This window comes from Oncorhynchus keta, chromosome 17 (assembly GCF_023373465.1).
Source record: "Oncorhynchus keta strain PuntledgeMale-10-30-2019 chromosome 17, Oket_V2, whole genome shotgun sequence".
NCBI lineage: Eukaryota > Metazoa > Chordata > Actinopteri > Salmoniformes > Salmonidae > Oncorhynchus > Oncorhynchus keta.
In genome coordinates, this window is record NC_068437.1 from 15,280,318 (window position 1) to 15,292,049 (window position 11,732).

An 11,732-nucleotide genomic window follows, 5' to 3' on the forward strand; every position below is an offset into this window, starting at 1 on the left:
GCTACCTGTCCCAGACTTGCTGTTTTCAACTCTCTAGAGACAACAGGAGCGGTCGAGATACTCTGAATGATCGGCTATGAAAACCCAACTGACATTTACTCCTGAGGTTGCACCCTCGACAACCACTGTGATTATTATTACTTGACCATGCTGGTCATCTATGAACATTTGAACTTCTTGGCCATGTTCTGTTATAATCTCCACCCGGCACAGCCAGAAGAGGACTGGCCACCCCTCATAGCCTGGTTCCTCTATAGTTTTCTTCCTATAAATTCAATTGATCAAACATACTACTGTGTACTAGAGACAATGCCTACATGACTTCCTTATGATGATCCCTCGTTCAACATGATGTTCCATATACACATGCAATAGAAATGTAAGAAATACACAAATTGGCTTATAAAACAGCATTGCAACTGTGATATTATGCAAGATACAAAAACATATATACGATTTTTTATAAATCCTCCCCTCCCTTTACACCGGATGTAGCTAGTTTCTTCTTTTTTTTAAAACTGTACAAGCAGCAACACCTTGGCTCCATGGGATAGTGCATTGGCGCTACAAAGACCAGCGAGATGGGAAAGAAAACTCGCACAGGAACAGGAGGACGCAGAACAATACTGCAACTTTCCCCACCTCGAAGCGGGACAGGCGGTGGAAGAGAAGATGCTTTAGGTTCCGAAGGTAAAAACACCATCATATTTTCTGTTTTAGTTTATGGTTGGTGGATGATTCGTTCAAAATCGGGCCCATTTTTCCACTGATCAACACTGAAGAGAAACTAGCTAGCCTAACGTTAACTAATTGGCCTCGCCGGTGACGTAGCCTAGCTAGTTCAAAATGTAGCTGGCTACGTTAGTTACCGATATTCCGGAAAATATGCATTGCTTGACTTGGTTACTATATTTAAATAACTGGTTGCTCTTTTCGAAACAAAGTATGCCAATGCTATTTATTTATTTTGGTGTTTTTCGGTTTCTAAATAGTGTTAGCTAGTTAGCCTAGCCAGCTAGCATGTTAGCATATTGGTGAAATAACGATTTGTAGTGGCGCGCGGCCTGTGTATTTCGCGAACAAACGCCGCGACACCAGTGAACTAGCTAGGCATATCAATGGTAACGTTAGCTTACTGTTGATTACGAGTTAATAGACTGACTCTACTGAGGCCTCTGGTCAATCTAGACCACATATATAACTACATAATTCCGCTACTTTGACAATTGCATTGATGCCTTTTTCTGCAGACGAAGGTAACGGCGATGGATACAGTTTTCTGAGAGAAGTAACAACCGAAATGAGGATCCCAGCAGTTAAGGCCACAGGTAAGATATAACTTGTGTGTAACTTAGTTAATGCACCTGTTTGTTTGCAAGCTTGTGTGAACTCGTGAACGACTGGGTTCAAACCTGGGTCTCCTGCCGTAAGACTGTCACCCTGCCGTAAGACTGTCACCCTGCCGTAAGACTGTCACCCTGCCGTAAGACTGTCACCCTGCCGTAAGACTGTCACCCTGCCGTAAGACTGCCACCCTGCCGTAAGACTGCCACCCTGCCGTAAGACTGCCACCCTGCCGTAAGACTGCCACCCTGCCGTAAGACTGCCACCCTGCCGTAAGACTGCCACCCTGCCGTAAGACTGCCACCCTGCCGTAAGACTGCCACCCTGCCGTAAGACTGCCACCCTGCCGTAAGACTGCCACCCTGCCGTAAGACTGCCACCCTGCCGTAAGACTGCCACCCTGCCGTAAGACTGCCACCCTGCCATAAGACTGCCACCCTGCTGAGCTCTAGCCAAGTAGCTATCTCAACTCCACTAGACCATGTCCATGGAGTTGAGCGCAAGTGTTTTTGGAGTGAACATCTGACTCGAGTCGCTGTGCAGTCAATTTCAAAAATTTATATTCTTAAACCCTTACCATGTACCTATGTTTGTCATCTGTTGCGTGGTTATTCTTTGTTAGCTGAAATACTTTCTTTTTAACAAAACGTTAATAAAATATAACTACCAACTGTTTCATTGTCGCTCTTGCTCTAATGGCAACTGAGCGTGAATGCATGTTCCGATTGAATCTCAGACAAAACAGTCAGTGGCTTTATTTTATTACCATTTTATTAAAAGTTCTGGATTTCAGTAAACAAAGACACGCAACAGAGGACAAACATATGTACATGATAAGGTTGTAAGAATGAACATTTTTGAACTATTGACTGCACTGTGAGTCAGAGGTTCACTCAAATCTCATCTGCACTCAACTCTGCGGATATGGTATCGTGGAGTTGAGGTGTACTTGGCTAGCTGAGCTCGAGCCTATGCATTATCTGGGGGGGGGTAACACAAGATGTCTTCAGGTCTCAGGTTACTAATCACACACAAGCATGTTTGCCTACAAACAGTACATTACCTCACCAGTTTGTTGTGTTTCTTCCCAGAGGGTCTGTCCCTCCTGGGGGCCTATGAGGACAGTGATGAAGAAGAGGATACAGACTCACAGCTTTCCACCATCAGGACCCAACACAACCAGTCTGCAGACATACTCGCCAACTTCATGGCCGTCAGTATAAAAATGCTGTTTTTCTGTTAGTTTCATAGTCTTTTCTCAGTCAGCTGTGTTCCTACCTCAGTCAGTGATGTGATAAACTGTTTGTTTCCATTAAGCTGTGTCACTGACGTTGGTAGTGTAAATCCTTCTCTGCACACCACAGCCTTGAAATAGCTTCTCACAGAAGAAAATATACCTTAGGCCTTTCAACCCATTGTTTTATGTTATAAATTTTATAACCGGTACTTGGGAAATTCAAATTTATAACAAAAGAAATGAAAATACATCTTTCTTTTTCTACAAAATTATGGTGATATCAGGGCTCTCTTCCTAGTTGTCTTAGAATGCTAAATACCTGCGATTGTCTCGTGTAGGCCTGTATTTCTCTGCTTTGTTCATGTCTTTAGACAGGTGGTGTCCTTCGACAACTTAATTTAATCACCCCCCCAATAGGAAATTGATGCCATCACCACACAGCCGGGCTCAGAGGAACCCACAGGGGATCTGTCGGCCCCAGCCCCCACCCCACCACGTCCAGAACCCAAAGCCCAGCAACATGCCTTAGAGACCGGGACAGAGCCGGAGAGCACTGGGGCAGACTTCCAGTATGATACCCATACTTCACTAGCTGGAGGTGACTGTTTTTTTGTATTTCATAAATTGCATAAACTTACCTGAGAAGTAGCAGTTAGCCTAGCCATTGTTTGGGATTGTGACATGTTAAGTGTGTGTTTTTGAAGACTGGAGTTCCTTCCTTATTTGTGTTTCCTGTCCACCAGTTGGAGGATTGAAGATGGGTGACTGGCAGGAGGTGTGGGATGACAACACCGGTTGTTACTACTACTGGAACACTCAAACCAATGAGGTGGCTTGGCAGCTGCCTTACTACCTGGCCCACCAGGTGCAAGGCCTGCAGCAGTACGCAGACAGGTGAAGTGTAAAAATGGATGGTACTCCATAATATACAAATGTTAGTCATACACAAGTGGTTTTGTATTTTACAGCATGACTCTGAAATGTGTATTTTCTACTTGGAGTTGAAGATTTCACCTGTTTTCTATTTCATCCCCTGTAGCTCAACAGTCAATGGCAACGGAACTACACAGAGTGCAGGTTACCATGATGAACAACACTCCACTGCCGTCAGTTCTCCGACGCCTAAGACAATAAAGAAGGTGAGTTATTTGAGTATTTTTGTGCGCTCAATGATTTAGTTTTAATCCAAACATAGTACTCAACTATCCATTCGTGTGTGTCTATAACTCTGTGTCTATCCTCTGACAGGAGGTGATGGAGAGCGTGGTTGCCCTGACCAGTGAAGAAGAGGATCGTCATGGTGTGGCCGCCTCCCTCCTCGGTCCCCTCATCCCCGCAGAGGTGAAAGAAGCGGAAGAGAAGTGGAGGAAAAGGCTTGTAGGAGGGCTGGAGGAGAAGGAGAACAGTCTGGAGGATAGCTTGCCAGGGTCCCCCCCTCCCCCCCTGAATGAGCCAGACACCCCCACACACCCCCTGAGAGACCAGCGCAGCAAGAACCAGTCTGTGGAAAACTCTGAGGAAGAGGAAACGGAAGAGGACACCATGGAGCTGGAGCTGGCTCTGGAGAGGAAAAAGGTCAGCTTAAGTCTTTATTCATCCTTTATTAAACCAGGGATGTTGACATTGACATCTCTTTCAAGTGAGTTTATACACTGAGTGTACAAAACATTATGCTCTTTCCATGACATAGACTGACCAGATGAATCCAAGTTAAAACTATGATGCCACCTGTTAAATCTACTTAATTTAATGTAGGTGGAGGGGACAGGTAAATTATTTTAACTTGAGACATGGATTGTGTGCGTGTTCCATTTAGAGGGTGAATGGGCAAGACAAGTTTTAAGTGCCTTTGATCGGGGTATGTAGTAGGTGCCAGATGCAACAGTTTGAGTCAAGAACTGCAACGCTGCTGGGTTTTTCACTCTGTGTCCCGTGTGTATCAAGTATGTTGGACATCCAGCCAACTTGACACAAATGTGGGAAGCATTGGAATCAACATGTCTAGTATCTCTGTGGACGCTTTCGACACCTTGTAGAGTCCATGCCCTGACGAATTGAGGCTGTTCTGAGGGCAAAGGGGGGGGTTCAACTCAATATAATGAATTTGTCCTAAATGTTTTGTGCACTATGTATGTTGTGATTATTTTGAAAAGGTCAGACCAGAATGTTGACACAATTAAATACTTGCAGAATTAAGTGTACCTTTGGGAGTTATCGTTTACAATGACTCGAACATGAACATTTGTCCTCTTTTTGTTATTCTGCCCCCTAGGCTGAGTTACGGGCGTTGGAGGAGGGTGATGGCAGTGCGGGGGGCTCCAGCCCCTGTTCTGAGGCAAGTCAGGAGGCCCCCGAGCCCTGTAGCCTGCTCCTGAAGAAGGCCAAGTGGAAGACTGCCTTCCTTAGAGCAGCCAGCCCTGACTCAAACAGCAGGGGCTCAGATACACGGGAAGACCCCGACACAAGTGAGTGTCTGGAGAACAGTTAGGGTGCGATCTGGTCCGAATACACAAATTCTTGGCAGTTTATATCATTCAATTTTTCTGATGTGGTTCATCCTAAAATGTAACTTCTCAAGGTCTTCTGATATGCTGCATAGACCAATTGTCATACAAATGTAATGTGTAGGCGTCATCTTAATACTAGTCCTCTTGTGTGTCTTGCAGCACATTCCAAAGTCCCAGAGAAGGTCGGAGAAGAGCAGGAGAAGGAGACCGGGGACAGAACGTTAACCAACGTGCCACCAAAAGAGGAGGTGGAAACTCCGGAGCTCAGGGTATGGAACCTTTTTAACTACTCCCACACCGATTTAACTCTCAGTAGTAGAGCCTGAGCAGGAAAAATCCGGATTGATAAAATAACTGGTGGATAACATTTAAAATGTTTTTTGAATGATCAGTTTCAGATCGGAGAACTTGCCAACACCTTAACCAGCAAGATGGCGTTCTTAGGGATCAACAAGAAAACCATCTCTAACTTCCAGCTGCTTCTGTTACAAACTGAGGTGGGATGACCATGACCTGTTTATTACAGCTTACCTCCAGTCACAGTGAAAGAAACCACACTAGTTAGCTAGCTGCATGACTCTCAATGGTGAGAACTTTCACAGACCTTTCAGATTGTGTTTACTAGTCACAATTAGCAGGGTACAACCTTTGAGCACCAACATGCAGGACTAAGTCAAATAAAATAATACAAATGGTAATAAAAAAACAAGAATATACTGTAAATAGAAAAGGCTCCTATTTACATAAATCTGTACTGAATGACGGCAATTGATCATTCTGATGGGCGTTGTTTTTTTTTGTTTAATGTTGTAACATTATAGAAAATAAATGTACATGCCTAACCGTCATTGTTCCCCCCCATGCTTCTCTCCCTCTCAGACGCGGATCGCTGACTGGCGGGAAGGGGCTCTGAACGGGATCTATCTCCGCCGTAGGCTGCAGGAAGCCGCCGAGCACATAAAACATTACGAACTTAACGCCGCCCCTAAAGGCTGGTCCTGCCACTGGGACAGGTACGCCCTCCTTACCTTTAACATCTCTTAAACACCCCCCACCTCCCCAAACCCAGTGTGACCACGACCCCCTCAGAGCTGGGGTTGCCATCTATTTAACCTGATATGAGGGAGATCTTAACCAGTCCCAGTGGATAAAATGAAACCGAGACAGACCCTCAAGGTTTCTGTGATGCAATGCTGGCACTTTCAGTGGTGATATGGGAGCAGCCATACAGGCCAGCTTGATCCCCTAACACTATACCACCAGATGCGGATACGGGATCCCTGTCCTGTCCACCCATAGCCCAGACTCTGGCTCTTGTCTTTGGTGGGCCCTCTGTAGACTGTTTGGGGGGTCCAGTCAGTGGAATGGGGGTACGTAGCTAGGAAGGTGGTTGTGTGCACTTTACAGGACTACAGCCCCCAGAATGCATTGCTGGGCGAAATGAGTGACAGATTGAAGCCCCGGAAACGAGGAGTGTCAAAAACATCAGTTAAAGCGAAGACGGAGCGTTGACGAGGACCCAGCAGGTCAGACCAACTCTATTTCATATGTTTCCTGTTTTTACTTTTTATTCCTTGATTGACTGAATGTATAGATAGTTCTGATGTAAAAAAAAAAAAAAAAGTTGTTGAATTGATGACTCTTTTTTGCATCTATCTCTGTTTGGGGGGGCTGTATGTTGTCATAACAACCATTATGTGGACCATTATTCTGACCGTCTGAACACTGCTTTGACGATCAACTTTGCAGGACCCGAGCTGATAGGTTTTGGTTTGTTAATTTGGTTTTAAGAAAGTTAGTGGGTTCACCATCAATGTCCCCCATCATGATCCAATCTGGCTCTTCTCCTGGATGGCTAACCTGGCTGTCCAGCCCAATATTCCCCCCCAATGGGGCATTGTCCCCCGTCCCCGTCCCCCTCAGGGTATACTGCGACTCAGCTAGTTATAAGGCCAGCTGTTGAGACTCTGCCTTGTATCTCTGTTCTCCCTCCTAGAGAGCACAGGAGGTATTTCTATACCAATGACCGCACCAATGCCTCCCAGTGGGACTTCCCAGCTGAGGAAGAGGAGGAGGAGGAGGAAGGACCAGAAACCACGTTGTCCATACAGGGGGAACCCAAACCCCCACCCGTACCTGCTGGTGGGCTCGCAGTTGCAGGTCTGTTCTCAAGACCCCTCACCATTCTTTTAAAATCCCCTTATTTTCTCCTGAGCTACAGCCTCCATCTTTAGGTCCAGATGTATCGCTTGGCCTTGAAACCACGCTAGTTGTGTAGTTGCATGACTCGGAATTTTCGCAGACCTGTACTGAAGGAGGGACGCATAGAGCATTAGGCTTAGTATAACTAACAAGCAGGTCTTGCGCTATGGAACCTGCCACGGTCATATGTTACTAAAAAGTCAGTATTTGGTGAACCTTACTCACTTCTCCCCTCTGACAAAGAAAATGGGTACATTTTTATACATTTTCTATCATATTGCAGGAGCTTCAGTCTTCTCACCCGTCGTCCCCCTCAGCCTAGCCTTCCCTCCTGTTGGTCTATGCCTCAGCCCCCACTTCCCCCTGACCAGCCCCCTCCCCCGTCCGACATCCCCCTGCCCCCCCCTCCACCCCCGGAGTCGCCTCCCCCGCCCCCTCCTCCTCCCCTGGAGGATGATGGTGAGATAGAGGAGGTAGAGATGGAGGATGATGACTGTGAGCCTCCAGCACCAGGAACAGAGCCTCCCCTCCCCCATCCCGACCTCAAGTCTCATCTCAGTAGGCTGGTTAGTCTATTCACAAATCACACTTTCTAGATGACAGCCTAGTCCAGCAGTTGTTAAGTGCCAGTCAGTGGGCCTGCTGGTTTTTATGTTAACATGACTGTCAATGATAACTTTCATAGACTTGTACTGAATTACTGTGATTGCAAACCATTTTTTTGTTGTTGATGGGAGATGTGCATAGCGAGCATTTTGTTGGACATTAGCATAAGCTTATCTTTTTGTCTTCACTCAGGTTGTGGAGTCTACAGCTTCCCTGGGTAAGGGTCAGAAACGCAAAGCTTCAGGAGCAGGTCAGCTGACCAAGGCAGTAACAATCGGCAGCAGTGCCATCCTCTATACACAGATCACCTCCACGGCAGGTAAAAAGCTATGATATCATCGAGTCGGTGTGCCTGCTGGTTTTTTCATGAAAACATGATTCTTTAAAGTAGTAGGACTCTCAATGGCGGCAGCGTAGCCTAGTGGTTAGAGCGTTGGACTAGTAACCGGAAGGTTGCGAGTTCAAACCCCCGAGCTGACAAGGTACAAATCTGTCGTTCTGCCCCTGAACAGGCAGTTAACCCACTGTTCCCAGGCCGTCATTGAAAATAAGAATCTGTTCTTAACTGACTTGCCTGGTTAAATAAAGGTAAAATAAATTTAAAAATGATAACTTTCACAGACCTGTACTGAATTACTGTGATTTAATGATTTTTCATTGTATGGCCCTAGTGTATCTCTGTATAGGTGTTTGGCTGTTTAATTGCAAACCATAAAGTTTTTTGTGTGTTCCTTTCTGTGTCCTCAGCCCCTGTGATGTCAGGAGCTGCCTACTGGGGAGTGTCTGCGGTAGCTGCACCTCCACTGCCTTCTGAACCTGCGGCCCCACCTATCCCACCTCCCCCTACTCGCCCCCCGCTACCCCCCACTCAGCCCCCCTCTACCCTGGACCCCACAGGGCTTAAAACATTGCCCACGGACAAGACCAAGAAACTGAAGAAGGATAAGGTTGGGCGTCTTTGACTTATACAATGGCATCTGTTCTATGCATTGATAAGGAAAAAGGATGGTACAAGATTGGCACAGTCTAATTCAATGTAATAATTATTTAAATTGATAGCTTTGTCCTAGTTGTATCGAACCACAGTGACGCTCTTAAATGACAATCCCCCCCCCATGGTCTCCTTTATTCCCCTTCCCCACATCCCTGGTTGCTGTGTCCAGTCGAAGAAGAGCAAGACGAAGATGCCGTCCCTGGTGATGAAGTGGCAGAGCATCCAGAAGGAACTGGACGAGGAGGAGAAGTCTAGTTCCAGTGACGAGGACAGGGACCAGCTCAACAAGAGGGGCATCGAGGAGTGGAAACAGCAGCAGCTACTCACGTAAGTGGTTCCCCTGAACTACTGTGATTGCAAGCAAGTTGTCCTCGTCAGAAAAATATCTATCAATCTTACTAATAAAGCCCTTTTTACATCAGCCGATGTCAGTGTTATACATAAACCCAGCTTAAAACCCCAAACAGCAAGCAATGCAGATCTAGAAGCACGGTGGCTAGGGAAAACTCTCAAGGAAGTAACCGAGAGGAACCAGGCTCTGAGGAGTGGCCATTCCTCTTCTGGCTGTGCCGGGTGGAGATTACAGTACATGGCCAAGATGTTCAAAAGTTCATTGATGACCAGCAGGGTATAATAATAAACACAGTGGATGTAGAGGGTGCAACAGGTCAGCATCTCAGGAGTAAATGTCAGTTGGCTGTTCATAGCCAGTGCGGTAGAGAATGTTAAACACTTTTTGTATATTAGAAGTTGTTAAAATGTTTTTTTTTGTGAAATAATCTTTCTTACTACCTCTATCTTTTGGGTTGCAGTGGAAAAGCTGGAAAGAACGCAAACTTTGAGGCTTTACCTGATGACTGGCGAGAGAGACTGTTGAAGAAGAGGAAGATGATGAAGAGCACGTAACACGCACACTCCTCTCTCTGCCTCCACATATATGCGTGTGTGTGCACACGCCATCCTCCCCTAAACCCTTACTGAGAAGAATCAGTGGACTGTGCACTTTTTACGCTTTCACTGTCATTTTGAAACGGTTTGAAATGGATGAATACATTGGATGGGTTTGAATGTTCCTTTTTTTTTGCTGTAATACCCACTATTGTTTTTACATGTTACCTTGGAGACTCCCCCTACCAAGCCTCCCTCTCTGCTTGACATGTTTTAAAGCATAAATGCTGTTTTCTGTGAAATGTTTGGGAATGCTGGAGTTTCTAAACCTTTGTTTATAGTGGAGATCAACTCTTTATATGTAGTTGTGTTTTGACCTTCCCCATGTCCTTGCCCATTTTCATAAAGTATGATCAATGACACCTTCCTAATAACTCTGGTCCATATTCAGTTTTTAATGTTGCTTTATCGCCCTCTGCTGTTACTCTAAAGTATCCAGGCAGGGCAGAAGACTGCTGGATGCTTCAACTATAGTGACTGACAGTACTTTTAGTTTATTCATGGTATACCCTCATGGTATACCCTCAACATATCCTGTCAGATTTTTCTTGTCGTCTGACTAAAGATATGATCTTTAAACCGTGTACCGTTCATAGCAGACTTTGCACAAATTTGAAGTAAAGCCAGTAGGTGAAATTACCAAACAACCCATTTCCCAGCCCACTATTTGTCTTTTTTCCCCTTTGTCCAGAGTTGACAAATACATGATGACATGCCAATAATAAAAATATGTGCCAATTGATTTATCATATCATACTATTTGCTTAAATATATTTTCAATTTGTGCTGAAAATCAAGTATAGTTTGGTGGCAAGGACAGTGTCCTGTTTTTTTGGGGAGCAGTTTTCAGTTGTGTACATTTGCATATGTCTTGGTAAAAACGCCCTTGATGTTTATGATATGGTGGTGGGGAGGGAATGCAACAATATTGTATATTGTTTGGGGAAAACATGTGGTCAATTTCACGCCTTAAGTATTGAATTCAAAATAAATTGTAAACATCAGAAATAAAGTTGGAAATGTGAATGGATGTGATGGAAGTGAGAGAATTGTTTGTAGATTTGTAAACAAAAGGAGCAAAACTAATATAAAAGCAGAACAAATTATTTGGAAACTAATTTAAAAATAGTCTTTCATTTCTACTTTTCAAACAACCAACCCTATTGAATCCATTTCGCTCTTGCCTGCAGTTACTACCTTTGGTTAGATGACTTGGATCTTTGCTTTCACTGCCAGTTTTTTTCCCGATTGTGGATTTAGTGTGTTTTACTTTGTCCTACTCAGTTGTGTAATTTTATGATTTCATGTCTATAGACTGTTTAGTGAGGAGCTAAACCGGAAATTGCTTCTGCTACATTTTTCAAGTACCATCCCTGAGATGACTAATACAAGAAATGATTGACAGTCATTTTCAGCGATCAATATAACCGGTCTAGTTTCCTGATCATATTGGAGCTCCCTGCTATGTGTTGCTCTGGATGTCTTAGTCTAACGTCTGTAACTAGATACTTAACCTGTAGAATGAGAGTAGTTACTCAATATTTTTCTGTTGTTCAAGGCTCAAACTCCTATGGGTCCATTCGGCAAAACCACTCCCACCATCACCGACCGAAGTTGCCGCCATTGTGTCCTTTCCAAATAGCCTATATGTTTTGTATTTAATTACTTGTAAACTTCATACTTTTTAGTAGTTCCAATAAGCCTCCAGTGTTGTTGTTTACTTGAACAGTCACTGAGGCTGTATTTAACGTTAAACGATAGTTATTTCAGATGCATCAGGTTTAGATACTTAGCTAACTAGCATTGATAGCTTAGCACAAAATATACAGGCTGAGAGACTAGGATTCCTGTACATTTTTCCAGTTATTCTTCTAACAGGCTTAATGTTACATTC

The 11,732-nt window shown here is 44.6% G+C and overlaps 1 protein-coding gene across 1 annotated transcript; it reads left to right on the plus strand.

Annotated features, from left to right (window-relative positions):
* The first annotated feature begins 498 nt into the window (after positions 1–498).
* LOC118396496 (formin-binding protein 4-like) lies at positions 499–10,868 on the plus strand. The gene is made up of 18 exons (XM_052465210.1): positions 499–690; positions 1,251–1,328; positions 2,436–2,557; positions 2,999–3,179; positions 3,325–3,475; positions 3,621–3,720; positions 3,830–4,156; positions 4,854–5,046; positions 5,248–5,357; positions 5,481–5,585; positions 5,968–6,101; positions 7,085–7,248; positions 7,391–7,394; positions 7,574–7,856; positions 8,089–8,215; positions 8,644–8,843; positions 9,060–9,217; positions 9,703–10,868. Exons 1-18 carry the CDS (start codon positions 582–584, stop codon positions 9,794–9,796), a joined length of 2,640 nt encoding a protein of 879 aa, XP_052321170.1. The 5' UTR covers positions 499–581; the 3' UTR covers positions 9,797–10,868.
* The last annotated feature ends 864 nt before the right edge of the window (positions 10,869–11,732 follow it).